Raw genomic sequence first — 17416 nt, forward strand, 5'->3', positions numbered from 1 at the left:
TAGTGAATTGAAAAAATATATATATGTAGACCATAAAGTGCATCATGGATAGAGATGTGCTTTTCACACTATATCCTAATTTTCAAATGCCGTTCTATGTGCATGTGTGTGTATATATATATATATATACACACACACATATAAATACTTATATACATATATATAAAGATATATTTTTTAAATGCTTTTGAAAAGTCTCTTATGCTCAGCAAGACTGCATTTATATGATCAGTAAAACCAGTAATATTGTGAAAATTGATTACGTTAGACTTTTCTATTATTATAGAAATCTTTTGTAACATTATAAATGTATTACTGTCATTTTTATAAGTATTTTTTTTTTCTTTCTTTCTTTTTTTAATCTTACTTTGCCAAAACATTTGAATGGCAGTGCATCATGGTTTCCACTAAAATATTAAGCAGGAAAAAATATTTTCAACATTGATAATAATACATTTTTAAGCACCAAATCAGCATGTAAGAATAATTTCGGAAGGATCATGTGACACTGATGATTTGAGTAATGGCTGCTGAAAACGAAAGGAATAAATTGCATTTTAAAATACATTAAAACAGAAAATAGGCTCACACAATATTTTAAGGTACAACTCTCACTATAAACAAACCATTAACTATGACTTCTGTCTCAATAAACTCCTAATGTGCTGCTTATTTATAGTCAGCAAGGTAGTTAAGTTTAGGTAATGGGTAGGATTAGGGATGTAGAATATGTATTAAATGTATTTATAAGTACTAATAAACAGCCAAATTGTTAAAGGGGTGGTTGACTGTTTTTTTTCTAGGCTTGATTGTGTTTATGGGGTGCAGTCTAACATACGTTAACGCTTCGTTTAAAAAAACAAACACATTTTTCACATAATTTACCTTTATTCCACACCACTCTGCTCCCTTCTCCTATAAACGCACTGATCATTTCCTGGTTGTATGAAGCCCCTCAGAAATGCGTAATGGGCTCAGATTGGTTAGCTGGTCCAGTGACTTGTGATTGGCTAAACCACCTCTAGTGCGCATTTAAACGTCCCGCCCCTCGCCTCAGCGGCATGTGCTCCAGTTGTATTGTAAACAATAGCCTGTCTATATTGCTTATCAATTTGAGCCCGATTTGAGACGCAGCGGATATTATAGAAGAGGATCGCACAGAACCTATTCATGCACAGCTCTTAATGGTATGTTTTTTGTTTGTTGTTGTCTCGTTCTTTTAGATACGCTGTTATTTATAAATGCTACTGCTTCTGTTAGCTTTTAATATACAGTTTTATCCTGATTAATGCTTTAATACAGTACGCCCATGCATAACGCTTCTCATAGCTATATGACATCCAACAGTTTATTGTTGGAGCTAAGCTGGTGATCAGAAAGAGAGAGAGAGAGAGATGCAGAGCAGGGCGACACGAGGAACAGGATATACTGGAAGAACCAATGTTTTAGAACACTGATTTTGAAACTTGCGAATCCATTAGAATCGTTAGAAGATAGAATTGCGATTCATATATGAATAGACTTTTACGTGCACCCCTAGTTTTCTCTTCCTCTTCTCTAAAGCAGCACAACATGGCCTCGCCCCCTTCGCTACATGTTCCCGGGGGCGGGGTTTATCTGGGTTCTAGGTGATGTAACGAACCCAGGAAGTAACTCATTGTAGTCCCTACCAGCCTTTTTTGTAGGCATTAAACTGCCAGAATTTTAAAAGACTAGATATCTCAGTTTGGCTTAAACTTTCAGCACCGCAACTGAAATAGATAGATATTGTATTATATATTGCAGATATTGTTTATGCTCAAACAGCAACATTACACACCAACTAATGTTAAAAAAAGTGAAATCGCAATCAACCACCCCTTTAATAATAGACATGCTATAGTATTAAACAACTAGTTAATAGTGAGAATTGGTTCCTATACTGAAGTATTACTGAAAATAGTTTTAAATATTTCACAATATTACTGTTTTTTACTGCATTTTTGATAAACACAGCCTTGGCAAGCAAAAGAGAATTCTTTTAAAAACATAAAAATTCTTCTTCATTCCAAACATTTGACCAGTAGTGTCTATATAGTGTGACGTGTCTAAATCTCAAACCAGCAGCGTGGTTGTGTGTGTCTGAAATAGAAGGAGTGCTGTGTAGAAAGGTCCTCAGCACTGTGGTGCATTAACGCCCACAGAGCATCAAACAATAAGAGCCTGAAAGGCCTGGATTTGGCTTGGTCACCTTCCAGAGGCTTGACGATCTGGAGTTTCTCCGGCAGGTAGGATCGGGTGCTGTAGATGGAGTAAACCGAGTGCAGGGTTCCCAGAGACATGATGCTGTCTGCCGGAGTGAGGGGGCCGCCATCTTCACTGCCACTCCCACCATATCTCTCCTCGTACAAGTCGCTTTTCTCTTCTGCCAGGGCATTGAGTTTACGCTCTCTCTCCTCCTCAAAGAAACGGCGCTCGCTAAGGTAGTTGTCCCGTCGAAGGGAAAGACGACGCAGTGCCGCCTCCAGGTCATGGGAGCCGGGTGTCCCAGGCGTACCAGGCTTTCTGTTGGAGTCATCAGAGCTGGAACAAATATTACAGATAAAACAATCAAACAATACAGTGTGGTCCAATGTCCACTCCACTAATAATAAAAAAAAAAACTTACACCCACACACATACCTAAATGTAACAATTTCTATTGTTTTAATATAAATAGAACCAATAAATCAATATTAATGTTCTTGCCAATACAAAGAGAGTCAGCTGATAATTATTTTCATGTTACAGTATAACTGCTATATATGACAAAAGGCTGATATTCCATATATATTTTTCTAAATAAACAGAACACTAATTACACTAAAGTCAATCTACAAGTTTGGAAAAATGGATATCCATTTTGAGTTATTAGAGTTTTAAAGAGGAATCAATAATCAATATAGTAGTTATAGTTACTGCAGATTAACAGACAAACTAAACCTTTTTTTTACTTTTATATAATTTAAAGATAGTTGAATGTATTTAAAAGAAGTCTCTTATTCTCACCAAGGACTTTATTGAATTTATTGAATCTAAAAATAAATGAATAAATTAAAAAATATATATTTTAAAGTGCAATTTATTTCTTAAGCTGAATTTTCAGTGACATTATTATTCAGAAACCAATCTAATGTGCTGATTTGGTGCTCAGTTATTATCATTTATTAAATTTGTAATTATTCCAAACTTTTAACCGGTAGTGCACATACACCACAGTTCAAAAGCTTTTCTTTTTTTTTTTTTCTTCTCCAAAGAAAAAAAATATTACTTTTATTTAGTAAGGATGCATTAAATTGACAAAAAAGGTCAATCTACTAAAAAAGTTCACATTCAGTAAATGATGCTCATATATTTTAAAATAGAAAACTGTTATTTTAAATTATAACAATATTTCACGATATTACAATATGTTTTTTGATCAAATAAATGCAGCTTTGGTGCATTTACTAAGCCCCAAACAAAAATTTGTCAACAAACAGTAGTTAAAGGCATAGTTCATCCAAAAATGAAAATTTGATGTTTATCTGCTTACCCCAGGGCATCCAAGATGTAGGTGACTTTGTTTCTTCAGTAGAACACAAACAAAGATTTTTAACTCAAACCGTTGCAGTCTGTCAGTCATATAATGGCAGTCAATGGGACTCACGGCTTTGAGAGAAAAAAAACATACACAGACAAAACCAAATTAAACCCTGCGGCTCATGACGATACATTGAGGTCACTCATTGACTCATATACATCACTCATAGTGACGGTGTAAACAATGAGTCACATATACGCGTGACAGATCGCTTCCGCGCATGCGTCTACTATGCCAGAGCACATTGACGTGTCATACGCTGGCTGTTGTGAACGCGCTCAGGACATTTGGACATTGCGGTGGATCAGAGGTAAAAAATTATACAAATACTGTTCAGTTTCTTGCACAGACCGATCGTTTCGTGTCTTAAGATCTCAATGTATCGTCACGAGCCGAAGGGTTTAATTTGGTTTTGTCTGTGTATGTTTTTTTGACTCTCAAAGCCGTGGGTCCCATTGACTGCCATTATATGACTGACAGACTGCAACGGTTTGAGTTAAAAATCTTTGTTTGTGTTCTACAGAAGAAACAAAGTCACCTACATCTTGGATGCCCTGGGGGTAAGCAGATAAACATCAAATTTTCATTTTTGGGGGAACTATACCTTTAAGCAAACACACACAACGCATTTCTCACATACTGCTTAAACAATTTTGTTTAAAACCACGTTTGATGTGCTTACCCATCCTGATTTGACTGGGTTTCCATCATCATACTGTTAGTGCGGTTGTCCATTTCAACACCATCCCCTCCGTACATGCTCGATCGGGGTGTGCTCAGACAACTAGAACGCCTGGAATTCACACAGGATGTCTGATTGGACCCCGGGATGTTCATAGGAGACGGGCCCATGGAGCGCTGCCGAACAGTCTGGTTGATGTTACGCACTGTCGCAAAGACACGTTTAGGATGCAACCTGAACAAAAGGAGTACAAGCATGTACAGAGGTCAGTGTCATACTTAGATGATTTGAACCTATAACCATTAAGTTATCAGCTCACATCTTTAACCAGTGAGCTAAAAAAAATAAAACATAAAATGCCTTTTAACAGAGATTAGAATATAGTTTATATTCCTCTGAAACTGACTCAGCATGCAAATTCATAACAATTCATGCAGGATATGAGACACAGGCAGGACACAGGAAATGACACACTAACACACCTTTGCTCCTCTACGTCTGGATCAGACATCTGAATCTCTTTCTTCATGGTGCCTTCAATTTCAGCAGCTAAAGAGTCCTGTTACACACAAAGCACAAACACACCATTAGCCAGGGAATGACAGTGATATTGTATGTGTATTAGTATATTTAGCATACTAGTGTACTGCTTACTGTTTAGTACATACTAAGTGAACAATTTATAAAAATAATACAAATGAATAATACATTAATTTATTTTGTTGTACTCCATTTCTCACCATGGGGAAGAGGCCGAGCGAGTGGAATCGTCGCGGTGTACTAAGAGGCAGCGTTTTATTCCTGAAGTTCTTCAGTTCCTCCTGAGCTTCATGAAGCATCTCCATACATTCAGCATACTTATCCTCCAGCTCCCTCAGCTACAGAAAGAAACAGATAAAGACTGAGATAAAGAGACTGATGGCAGGTGAAAACAGCAGTAAAATTCATTTAATCAGTCAGATCAGGGTTTTAAATCAAATCAAACAATTCAAAGGATAATACACGCCTATGTTTATAATTAATTGTTATATGGTGGCATTTTAGTTGAATTGCAGTATGTGAATATGCTGGTGCATTTGACTGCACGTGCTACCTCTGCTGATAATGCTCTTTGGGCATCTTTAGCAGCTCCCAGATGCTGAGTGAGCTCTTCGTTTTCTAGTGCATACTGAAAAAAAGAACAAATATTACACTTGATTACTAAGACAGCACTATGCTTCCTATAACTGACAGTCCAACAAACTAACTGAAATTAGAACCAAAGACAAAACAGTCAAGACTATGCTTCACTAATACATTTCAGCAGCAATAAATATTGAACATAGCAGCATTCATTTTGGTTCTTATATCACACTAAAGAAACTTGTCAAGCTAAAATCAATCAATCAATCAATCAATCAATCATACTGATATTAAAACAATCTTAATATTATTTTTACTAAAATGTACCAACAACAACAATAATAATAATAATATAGCAGGTGATGAATTCCTCAAAAACGTAACTGTCTCTTTTAGCAGGCTGTGTTAAATAATTATATCTTACAAACAGTGTTGGAGAGTAACTAGTTACATGTAAAGCCGTTACCTAATTTAATTACAAAATAAAATTAACTAATCTGTTACAGTTACTGAGGTAACAGAAATTACAGCTACTTACGAAAATGATAACGATTACGAAAGGTTACATGAATATTTTCTGTAACACGGTAGGATTTGTTGAATAATATTAATTTGTTGCTTTGCCTGTTTTTGTTGTGCACGATGCCTTCTGCTATTTAAAGTCTTTTTTTATTTATTTTAAGATTAACTGTTTTTTTCCCCAAGGCATTGATAGATGCCAGTGTTTCCTGACATAGCTATGCAAAGATTAGAATTTTTTTAAACGGTATCATAGCTATTAAATGATTTCTTGTAATAATTTTAAATCTGTATTTAACCTCAGAAGCATTTCAAAGTATAAAGAGGTTCTAAAGTCTGATTTTGTGGTGGCTGTGCTTTACAATTAAATTATTCTAATCTTAATACAAGTGATGAAGGATTTATTAAGCCTGACAGTAATCAGTGTTGAGTACTACTGTAAGGTTAACCCTGCCTGCTTTAAATGTTATAAAATGATTAAAGGTGCCATAGGTGATTGTCTTCAGAAACATTTTTTGTTATTCTGATTGACAGTCTCTTCACATCCTGATAGCAATCATTAAGTTAAGTGGTCTAAATGTATTTATCTGTATTTATATATTCTGTGGAAGGTGTAGGACCATGAAATGTTCGTCCAATCAAAACGCTCGGTCCGAGCGTTTTTAATTGGCTTTCCTACCTGCCTGTCAACGTATGTATTTGCATACCTCTGCGCACCCTGTTCGCGCAGACAGGATACGTCATCAGTGCGTTCAAGCACGCAGCACGCTGTGCAGACAGAGCAAGAATGGCAGGCAAACATCAACAACCCAATCTTCCTTCCTGGTATTGTAGTACTTTTACTAACTGTACTATAAAGTTTTCTCACCGGTGAATGACACATGATGTAGCCCAGCGGTTCCCAATTCCAATCCTCGTGACCCCCGCTCTGCATATTTTGCAAGTCTCGCTTAGTTAACACACTTGATTCACATAACCAGCTTGTTAGAAGAGAGCTACGTGCATGAACTGTGTTCCGATTGACATGCTCCCTACACAGTGTTCATTGCTGTGAAGTTTTCCTTGAAGTTTATTTCACTTCAGAACATTCATTGCTGAGATATAGATATTGCATGATAAGATATACATATGAAATGTGCAGAGCGGGGAGAGCGAGAGGACTGTATTGGGAACCGTTGATGTAGCCTATTGTAGTAATTTAATGTTGTCTCTGGTATTCTGCTCTTTGAGCGCATGTACGTTCAGGGGGAGTGGCTTTAGACGGCGATTGCAGGAAGGGTGGGACGTTCGCTTTCAGTGCTATCAGGCTAAAGTTAGCATTTTCCGAGATCTCCTATTGCACCTTTAACAGTTGAGAACATTCATTAGAAATGTAATCAGTAACCAGTTGCATTACTTTAATAAAGTAATTGAAATAGTTACACTAGTAATTGCATTTTAAATGGGCTAACTTGCAATCTGTAACCTATTACATTTCTAAAGTAACCTTCCCAAGTTTTTTAATATAGTTTTATATTTGTAACATTGCATTTTGTGTTATATTGCCCAATTTTGAGTTATATGACTAATTTGAAACCAGATATCCGTGTATTAATCACGTCTACTGTACAGTGAGGAAAACTCACAGATTTGGCTTTTTTCTGCAGGTCCACGATCTGAGAGAGGAGGTGTGTGATTTCCTCTTGCTGGCGAGAGGCATCCTCTGTTTTCTTAGCCAGCTCCTCCGCAATCGTGGAGATCTGTATATTAGCATCTCCTAAGGGGGAAAGGATAGATCTCATGTGTCAATACGTACCATTGGTAAACAACAAAAACCATGGAAAGTCCCAAATCCTCATTCAAAGCAAGTTATAGATTAGACCCTCAGTATGTGCAGTTCATGTCATTAAAAACTAAACGGTTATACTACAAGGATGGAACAATAAGGTAATGAATAGCATACATGAATTGAACAAGTGTCGGATGATTATGTAATATCAGTTTACATTGAGGGAATATGATCGTTGATGGTGTAATAGGTGAATCTACTCACTGAGCTCTTTAACACAGTCATTTACAAGCTGTTGTTCCTTTTCTTCATACGAGATGGTCTCTGTCTCCAAGTGATTTGCCTATAAACACACAAACACACACACGTGATCTGAATAAACAATGGAGGCATCATTTTACTCGACTCATCCTTTTGTTTCAGTGTTCTTGTGTCTAAAGTGCCCATGTTTTAGAACAAAACATCTAGGTTGAATTTAATCTACAGCAAAAAACATAGCTATGGAATTGTTACACAAGCTTGTTGTTTTCATGTCATGGCCCAGTTTAATAGGGTTCACATAACTGAGAAATGTTATACTGTGATGCATTCGAGATTTGCATTAATCTATTGTTACTGAAGTTTCTAAAATGTTTTGTTGTGAATAGATCTTGTGTAGGTGTGGATGTAGATTTCATAGTCAGTGAGGAATGGAATTCCACCCGTCTGCTGGGGTCAGATGCCCGACACACGTCACTGCAGATCTACAGTTACAGTGAGGGGGCCAATACATCGAGAAATTGAGACATTCTGATGTGCTGGTGAATTTTCTGTATGAATATACTTCTGACTCAATCTACAACTTTTAAAATTTAAAGGGATAGGTCACCCAAAATGAAAATTCTGTCATTAATTACTCACCCTCATGTCGTTCCAAACCCGTAAGACCTTCGTTCATCTTCGAAACACAAATTAAGATATTCTTTATGAAATCTGAGAGCTCCCATAGACAGCAAGGATACTATCACGATCAACGCACAGACATCTAGTAAGGAGGATATCTGTAAAATAGTCCATGTGACATCAGGGGTTCAACCGTACTTTTATGAAACTACGAGAATATTTTAGAAGCTACGAAATTACGTTGATTATGTTCTGCGGTACCCTCCAAAATGGCGGAAGAAGGTAACTCGGGGGGATAAATTGTTGAATAAATTATGTTACAATTGTTTTCTTTGCGCACAAAAAGTATTCTCGTAGCTTCGTAAAATTACAGTTGAACCACATGGATTATTTTAATGATGTCCTTGCTACATTTCTGTGCATTGATCGTGATACTAATCTTGCTGTCTATAGAGGATCAGAGAGCTCTCAGATTTCATTAAAAACATCTTAATTTGTGTTCCGAAGATGAACGAAGGTCTTACGGGTTTGGAACGACATGAGGGTGAGTAATTAATGACAGAATTTTCATTTATGGGTGAACTAACCCTTTAAGTTATATTTCAACTAACAACATATCTCTATGTGGATGTGTATATTTGCTTATTATTACAGTATTTCCAAGTTAAACGCACAGATAACTGGCAAATAGCTTTATCCGAGAATGAAGCTTTTACATATGTGTTTGTCTTGGAAATGCGATATGCCTGAAACTGATAAGTTTGATTGGAGGCTGTTTTGAATAATATTATGCAAAGCATTCTTATGAGCAGCTGAAGGATGTGAGGTCAGGCCTCACTCTCTCACCTCTGATCGCAGGACGATGTTCTCTTCCTCAAGGTCTTGGAGTTTCTTCTGTAGTGAATCCAGAGGGAGGTAATTCGGGACCTTGAAAGACGAGTCTTTTCTGTGAATACTGCAAAGAAAAATCATAGACAAATGTGCCTACTTCAGAAAATATAAATTTCCTCACTGAAAATAAAACATTTAACCAGCAAAAATGATATAAGTCCACAGTTTGAGGTATCGTTCAAACTTAATACATGGACTCACGGTGTGGAAGAAGCAGATTCTCCATCGCTTTCCTCAGCTGCACTTGTGAAGAACTGCAGGAGCTCATCCTTCATCGAGAGATCATGACGCAGCTGAGACACCTGCGTGGATGCATACAAACACTAACTGTATGCATGAAACAATAACTGTATACTCACATAGTCTGTGTTGTTTTGTATAAGAATGTTTTTAGATTAAATACAAGATGGCGCCGCTGGTGGCAGTTATTGTGGCAGCTATTGTGCGTTGCTCTCCAGTGTTTGTACTGTTTTTCAAATACGATCAGTTTTACCAGGGATGACCTGCTGAACATTTGGCAGAACACACCACAAAATCTTTTACCGGATTTAGATTTTTCGGACGTTTTGCTGGACATTGTAGTTGGTGGAGCCGTAGCTCTGGTCAAACGCTACAGGAGGGGGAAGCGAGCCGGCACGCTTGTGAAGCTTCGTTAGCGCGGATTTCGAACGACGTTGCCTAGCATCCATCTGGCAAATCTCCGCTCTCTACCCAACAAAACGGTTGAACTCCTTCTGCTCTCCTGGACAAATAAGGATTGTTCTAACTCTGCTGCTCTTTGTTTCACGGAAACCTGGCTAAATAGCGACATACCGGACAGCGTACTACATCTGCCTAATTACCAGCTGATCAGAGCAGATTGCGACGCAGAATCAACGGGGAAATCGCACGGCAGCGGGACGTGCTTTTACATCAATGAGATGTGGTGTACAGATGTAACTGTGTTAAAGAAGATGTGCTGTTTAGATCTAGAAGCGCTCTTCATTAACTGCAAGCCGTTCTACTCACCGCGGGAGTTCTGCTCGTTCATTCTCGTGAGTGTCTACATTCCACCGCAAGCGCACGTGAGCACAGCTTTACAGAAACTCGCTCTGATCACAGAGAGTGAGCAACAACACCCGGACTCTGTTTTAATCATTCTCGGGGACTTTAATAAAGCAAATCTCTCCCATGAACTGATATGATGCAGTCAATATGGGACTGCACTTCACCCTGCAGCATCTGGACAGACCAGGGACTTATGTGAGGATCCTGTTTGTGGACTTCAGCTCCGCTTTTAACACCATCATCACGGAAACCCTTGAGAATAAACTAACCGAGCTCTCCGTCCCCACCTCCGTCTGTCAGTGGATCACCAGCTTCCTGACAGACAGACAGCAGCTAGTAAAGCCTGGTAAATTCACACCCAGCACTCGTACCATCAGCACTGGAGCTCCTCAGGGCTGCGTACTCTCCCCACTGCTCTTCTCCCTCTACACCAATGACTGCACTTCTAAAGACCCCTCTGTCAAGCTCCTGAAGTTTGCAGACGACACCACACTGATCGGCCTCATTCAGGACGGTGACGAGTCTGCTTACAGACCGGAGGTTAAGGAGCTGGATGTCTGGTGCAGTCTTAACAACCTGGAGCTTAACATGCTCAAAACTGTGGAGATGATTGTGGACTTCAGGAGAAACCCCCCACTCACCATCATGAACAGCACTGTGACTGCAGTGGAGTCATTCAGATTCCTGGGCACCACCATCTCTCAGGACTTGAAGTGGGATATTCACATAGACTCCATTGTCAGAAAGGCCCAGCAGAGGTTGTACTTTCTTCGCCAGCTGAGGAAGTTCAACCTGCCACAGGAGCTGCTGAAACAGTTCTACTCTGCCATCATTGAATCCTTCCTCTGCACCTCAATAACTGTCTGGTTCAGCTCAGATACCAAATCTGACTTCAGAAGACTACGGAGGGTAGTCCGGACTGCTGAGCGAATCATTGGTACAACCCTCCCCACTCTCCAAGAGCTGTACTTATCCAGAGTGAGCAAAAGGCCTGGCAAAATCACTCTGGACCCCTCACATCCAGCACACTCCCTCTTTGAACTGTTACCGTCTGGTCGACGCTACAGAGCTCTGAGCACGAGAACGACCAGACACAGGAACAGTTTCTTCCCTCAGGCAATCCATCTCATGAACACTCAACAATAAATGTGGAACACACAACTATAATACATTATCCATTCACCACACTCACTTATTTTATTTTCTCATTTCTAATTTGCACATACTTGACCTGTACATACATAGTTGTCTATATTATATATTGTGTTTTTGCTGCTTTGTACATTGCCTATTTGTATATTTGCATATTAATCTTTTATTATCTGAGTCCTGTCCTGTTGCTGTCTTTCTGTTGCACTGTGGAGCTTCTGTCACTACAATAAATTCCTTGTATGTGTAAACATACTTGGCCAATAAAGCTCATTCTGATTCTGATTCTAAATCTGTTTTATGCTGTTAAAAAAGAATGTTCTTTAAAGGTTCTTTACACATAGTAAATCATCCTGAAGAATTATGCTGACATGGTTCTTTGAGTTAAAGTTATTTATTCCCATGTAATTTCGGCACCACTAGTGGCACTAAATTTATAAAGAAAAAAAAATGACAAAATGTCTCAGTTTTCAGTATTCTTCTCTTACCTCTTCTCGTATGTGCTCCACCTGCTCCTCCAGGAAGGTGTTCCTCTCGCTTAGGGTTTTATTCTTTTTCAGCAGAGACTGGCCAATCCGAGCCGCCAACTCCAAATCCCGCTCTTTCTGAATTGAGGAACACAAAGTGACCTTATATGTTTTCTGTTTAGCTCACATTCACAATCAAACAATTCCTTAGTCTGTGTTAATTTGGATAGCTTGAGACTTTATTACGACGTTTTACAGAATCCTGGTTCCTGAAGAAACATAATGGATATTATATCTAGTTCACAATAATTACAATCTCTCAAAAACGTTTGGGAACATCAAGACTTTGGATGATACCTTTGTAACCATTAACTATTATGGTACACTGAAAGACCTACATCACAACATGTAGGCCATGCTTTACACCAAAAAAATACCTCCACTCCATTTTTTATTTTTAAATGACTGCTGTGACCCATCCTCCCACTTCCCACGGCTTACCTCCTCCAGGAGACGTGTCACAGCATCTATATCATTATATGTCTTAGTCATCTGGCCCACTCGATCAGCACATAGAACTGTGGGAACAGAGGAATAAAAAAGGAATGAGAGACACTCAATGACAAACTCAAAATAAAGGAAAGGAAAGGGAAAGGGAAGTGGTGTGTGGCCAAGTATGGTGACCCATACTCGGAATTTGTGCTCTGCATTTAACCCATCCAAGTGTACACGCAGTAGTGAACATACACCCGGAGCAGTGGGCAGCCAATGCTGCGGCACCCAGGGAGCAGTTGGAGGTTCGGTGCCTTGCTCAAGGGTCTTACCTCAGTCGTGGTATTGAGGATGGACAGAGTGTTGGTTATTCACTCCCCCACCTACAATCCCTGCCGGACCTGAAACTCGAACCCACGACCATCGGGTTACGAGTCCAACTCTCTATCCATTATGCCACGGCTGCCCCATTTCTTAGTTAAAGGTACACTGTTTAAAACACAAAAGTACCAGTATCTAACATAAGAGGTGCCTACATGCTCATAACACAAATGGATATTTATTACTTGCGAAAAAGTAGTAAACTTGAACATACTTTTAAAAAGAGCACTTATTATAAAAAATAATATACTTTAAATGAACATAACATTAGTCGTGGAAGTCGTGGAAGTCGTGGCCTAATGGTTAGAGAGTCGGACTCGTAATCGAAAGGTTGCGGGTTCGAGCCCCCGGCCGGCAGGAATTGTAGGTGGGGGGAGGGAACGTCCAGCGCTCTCTCCACCCTCAATACCACGACTGAGGTGCCCTTGAGCAAGGCACCGAACCCCCAATTGCTCCCCGGGCGCCGCAGCATGGCTGCCCACTGCTCCGGGTGTGTGTTCACGGTGTGTGTGTGTGTGTGGATTTGTTCACTACTCACTGCTGTGTGTGTGCACTTGGATGGGTTAAAGGCAGAGCACCAATTTCGAGTATGGGTCACCATACTTGACAATACGTCACGACTTTAAAAAAAAAAATTACCAAATATGTTTTCACACACTTAACTGCATATTAACTGCAATTAAGAGAAAATATTTTATAGTTTAAATTTATATTAAATGCAATTGGCTAAATTTTAGTTATTGGCTAATTTAAAGTTATTTTTGACCCAATCTTTATACAGGTATGTAATTTCATAAATATAAATAATTAAGTACACTTAAATGGCCTTTTTGTTTCATTAATATCATATTACAAGTATTTTTTTTTTAAGAATCTGAATACATTTAATGCATTCAATACAATTAAGTGCACATCTTTTTTTTCACAAGGGATGACATGATTCTGATTTTCTTTGCATTGATTTCAAAATCCCAATGAATAAAAATAATCAAATAATGACTTACATGAAATGACTTTACATTAAACCAATGTTTTGGCTCTTTTCCAGGTCATAATGTTCACGTGGTCTAACTAATTTTCTTCCAGAATCTAATCTTTGCTATAATAGACCTCATCTCCAGGGAAAACTTCTATTTTATCACAATGGAGATAAAACACTACCATTACCACCTTCGTATTTTCTCATTATCAACAGGTCAGCATTTTCCAGCTTATTAATATCTCAGTGGATTTATTATAGCCACATCCAACAGATCCACCCTGCCTGCGTGCTCGAAGCAAAGCATATTTAGTACAATATAATACAATTGCAACCGTTAAAATATTATCATGCAATAATGCGGTCCAAAGATGAAATGACCAATATTACAGATAACACTGAGCAACAATAAACTAAATATGCATAATGGGAACTCCCATTATTTTATTTATTTATTTTGTGTGTGTGCGCGCGCGTCTGTGTGTGTGTTATGAAGCCTCAGTGTTTACACTTTTAAGGGAATCTAACTCAAGATTAGAACTCTTTTTAAAAATGTATTTATAATTTATAATATATTAAATATAGAAAATAAAGAATTTTGGCAATTAAACACTTTTTCATTAGGGCAATACACAATACACAGTAAACACTACTTCTCCATTATCGCTGTACTGCTGGTGAGAAGGACACTAGACAACATGATAATGCTTCCAACTATTCAAAAAGTAAAAAAGAACTCTTTGAGCCAAGTATGGTGTTAAATAATCAAATGCAAAGCAGACATTTCCATCTGCATCACACTCAGTACAGAGAAAGTACAGACTCTACCCAGCACCTAAATACAACACTTACAATATTTTAACATTTAGACAATTCCTATTATTCAAAAACAGCCAATGTAAAGAAAGAATGAGCAGAATTAGATTTAAAAAATGACTGACAGTATAAATGCCATGTTTTTACGGTTTACAAATGTAATAGAGACAACTAAAAACTTCACTGAACAGAATATATACCACATACAGCATATACCACATTTGAGGGACATCACAATATGTACCTTTCATAGTTCAATGGCCATCACAAATGAATTAACCTGCTTAGCAAGGTTTATTTACATGGGTAAACACTCATTCAAGACCAAGTTAGACTATTAACAGCTGCTGGTCTAAGCTCCCAGGACAGGGTGCTTCACACTCGATAACAAAGTTTTCCGTCCACCAGCATGGGTACACATACACTTCATTGACCCGGTACCATGACGCTCAACACCAGACCAAACAACAAACTAAGAGCAACCGTACACACTGCCATCAGACCAGCTAACACTGCACAGAGACAATTATTCCCACAGTGTAAACTGGACACAAAGAACGCAGTCAGGCAGTAATCGCTCCCACATGTCTTCTTTAGTGCATTAATAAAGGTGACTTTCTTGGACTTGAAATAACCCTTTTCACTTGTGCAGATTTATACACACATCAACATTTCCAGCATTTGAATAGCACTTTTAATCAAGCTTGTAAATATAATGCATTATAAATGTATTGTTAGTGAGTTATAAAGCTATTTGTTTTATATTCAGTATGCTTTAAAACGAACAATGCAATTTAACATTACAGGTATACTCTCTATCTACTGACTGCTACACTGTTCAAGAGCATAATGCAATATAGCTAGTACATGAAAGATAGAAAACATGGAATTTGGTACTCCTCATTTTAATGCATTACACAGTACTAAATCACTAACTATTAATAAAGCAAGTTTATATTATAGTGTAACAGTGTCCAAATTAATAATACATGCAACTGATTATAAAATGTGAACCCTAAAATGCACAGCTAATTTCACCTAGAATAAACATGTGGGTCTAGAATACAAATCACATGCATATATTTATAATCCTGCTTATATAGATAAAATACATTTGATTAGATGTGCTATACCTAATTAAAAGTGCGGAAAATTTTTCAAAAGTAAATGCTAGGCCAAAAATAAATAAATAAAAAAACATGGTTGATATAGTTCATTATTACTCTAGTTATATAATGGCACACTTGCAGTGCACGCTGGTATGGATGCTGTACCAATATGAGAACGGTCTGTGCAGTGTTGACATGATCAACCTCATGAAATGCTCCGGGACACGGTACATTAGTAATAAATCTAAACAGCAGGCCATGACATTAATTAGTCACAATAAAAGCTAAAACATATTTATACTTGTTCCTGAAACTGTATGATTAATACATTGAAACTTAATGATTCAAACTGTGTTACTCAGCAATTTCCTTCAGCCCTAACATTAGTAACAATGTTCTAACACTAATGACTGCCTGAGTGTTTACGCCAAATATTAGTAAATACAAATAATGAAAAGATCATAGAGAAGAGGAAACCCGACAAAAAGAAGAATCGGATGTACCGTGTACATTTGAAATGTTTTAACCAGGTATGTCATCACTAACCAAGGATGGAAAAACCTGTTTAGATCATTTAGATATCAGAATAAGACTCTTGACCATTACTGAAAGACACCGAGTTACTGTGAAGACTTTTGACTTTTAAAGGGATCAAAATGTCAAAGGGCACAGGTACTGTACCTTCCTCCAGGGTGTATGGCTCTGCATCTTCCTCATCATCAGCACTGTTTGAGCTAATGTAAGACAAGCTAGATATTTCCAGGATCTCTGAAGAGGAGTCAAACTTAAAGTACTCCTCTTTAGAGTGATCAAGAGGCAATGTCATAGGCTGGCTCAGTTGTCTCACGTCCACAGCCATCTGTGAGACCGCGACGTTGGGCTGGACATAAAACCCTATCTCAAAGATCAGATAGACCGTCTCTGACTAACACACACCTGTCTCACAGCAGACTCAATGCTTGGACGCTACCACTCACAGAAGATATAGCAGGGGATGTGTCGATTGAGTTAAGAAAATAACCCAACAACATTTTTGTAGATCAACATGCATTTATGTATATAATTATAAGGAATTACTGAAGGTGTTTAATTCGATTTATATTAGGTTTTATAAGATTAGTCTACCTTGAAACTTATAAGAAAGTCTGACCCCCTTTCTGCAGAGGACAGAATGGAACGTTCCACACTCCATGGCAACCTATCAAGGCGTGACCGAGTTGTGTTTGACTACACCTGTTGTGTGGGCGGAGCCTATGCATATTCCCTGATGAAAACATTCCACATAGCCATAGAGAAGGCAAACAGGACATTTGACACAACAGGAGCCGTGAAGTAAAAATACACACACACACACACACACACACACACACACACACACGCACAATGATATAACTATGTTTTCTGAGACTTACTCCATTAGAAAACTTCTGCAAATTCTGATCTGATCTCATGATTATTTATTTGTATTTTATGTAAAATGTGATTCTGACACACATACACTCACTTAAGTT

General features: G+C 38.1%; 1 protein-coding gene across 2 annotated transcripts in view; it reads right to left on the bottom strand.

Moving 5' to 3' along the window:
• The window catches only part of LOC306878011 (trafficking kinesin-binding protein 1-like), a 37043-nt gene that overhangs the window by 8645 nt on the left and 10982 nt on the right, over positions 1–17416 (bottom strand). The window contains exons 1-12 of one of the 2 annotated variants that reach the window (XM_079430090.1): positions 16587–16862; positions 12630–12706; positions 12150–12266; positions 9667–9767; positions 9421–9529; positions 7957–8035; positions 7550–7680; positions 5377–5451; positions 5024–5161; positions 4766–4842; positions 4284–4517; positions 2231–2562 (exon numbers count right to left, since the gene is read on the bottom strand). In XM_079430090.1, the coding sequence (XP_079286216.1) occupies positions 2231–2562; positions 4284–4517; positions 4766–4842; positions 5024–5161; positions 5377–5451; positions 7550–7680; positions 7957–8035; positions 9421–9529; positions 9667–9767; positions 12150–12266; positions 12630–12706; positions 16587–16764 (1648 nt within the window). In that variant the 5' untranslated portion in view covers positions 16765–16862. Of the gene's footprint in view, positions 1–2230; positions 2563–4283; positions 4518–4765; positions 4843–5023; positions 5162–5376; positions 5452–7549; positions 7681–7956; positions 8036–9420; positions 9530–9666; positions 9768–12149; positions 12267–12629; positions 12707–16586; positions 16863–17416 lie in introns of those variants that run through there. The other variant, XM_079430089.1, reaches the window with a different exon arrangement.

The sequence above is a fragment of the Barbus barbus genome (genome assembly GCF_936440315.1).
Source record: "Barbus barbus genome assembly, chromosome: 12".
In the NCBI taxonomy this organism is placed as follows: Eukaryota; Metazoa; Chordata; class Actinopteri; order Cypriniformes; family Cyprinidae; genus Barbus; species Barbus barbus.